This window comes from Crocuta crocuta, unplaced genomic scaffold, assembly GCF_008692635.1.
Source record: "Crocuta crocuta isolate KB4526 unplaced genomic scaffold, BGI_CrCroc_1.0 scaffold1133, whole genome shotgun sequence".
NCBI classification, from domain to species: domain Eukaryota; kingdom Metazoa; phylum Chordata; class Mammalia; order Carnivora; family Hyaenidae; genus Crocuta; species Crocuta crocuta.
The window spans coordinates 1,082,247-1,082,929 of NW_027530366.1; the positions used below are offsets into that span (position 1 = coordinate 1,082,247).

Below are 683 nucleotides of genomic sequence, written 5' to 3' on the forward strand. Positions count from 1 at the left end.
AGATCCAAATTGTGGCAAGAGATTATTATAAATAGTCTGAACAACTAACTGAATAATTTCATCATCATTAGGATGTAAGGATTCTACATACTGTACAATCATATCTTTATCTTTGGAGATCTCTGCCATAATTGTACTTACTAACTTCATTTGAAGGAAATCCACTTCTGCATACAAATTATCTTCAGATATTCCTGTTTTAGCATTGGATACTGTTGAGAAAATTTTTGATAGAAGAGAAGAAATTATACTTTCTAAAAATTCATAAGGTAGCATTATGGTATATGGTGATGATGTTTGACATTCTTTGCATGCTGTTTGGACTACCTTATGGACCTTTTTCATAACCTGCTTAGATTCTAGAGGCAAACATGCTGCAGCTGGAACCTCATCATAAAGTAGCAAGTGTAGCTGATGCTGCAAAATTTCTTCTATTACTGCATTAGCTAGCTTTCTTACTAAGTTTTCACCATTACTATTTATGTCCTTATAAATGGAGTCTTGAGATCTATATTCCTGTAAAATATTGCATATAGAGGAGTGAACAATCTTACTGACCAACATTTTATCGCTTGATGGTGTGTTAGCCATAGAAGGTGCCTCGTCGGAAGAAGGTGTTTTAGTGGCAGGTGCTGTTTTTTTCTCAGGAGGTGCTTTATCTGCAGAAGGTTCTTTTTGCCTGA

At 34.8% G+C, this 683-nt stretch overlaps 1 protein-coding gene across 1 annotated transcript in view; it reads right to left on the reverse strand.

The window, feature by feature from the left end:
* The window catches only part of LOC144233307 (fibrous sheath-interacting protein 2-like), an 80,451-nt gene that overhangs the window by 18,180 nt on the left and 61,588 nt on the right, over nucleotides 1–683 (reverse strand). Inside the window, 1 exon segment of the mRNA XM_077766152.1 lies at nucleotides 1–683. This exon segment is cut by the window's left edge and continues 15 nt beyond it; it is cut by the window's right edge and continues 14 nt beyond it. Coding sequence (XP_077622278.1) covers nucleotides 1–683 — 683 coding nt within the window.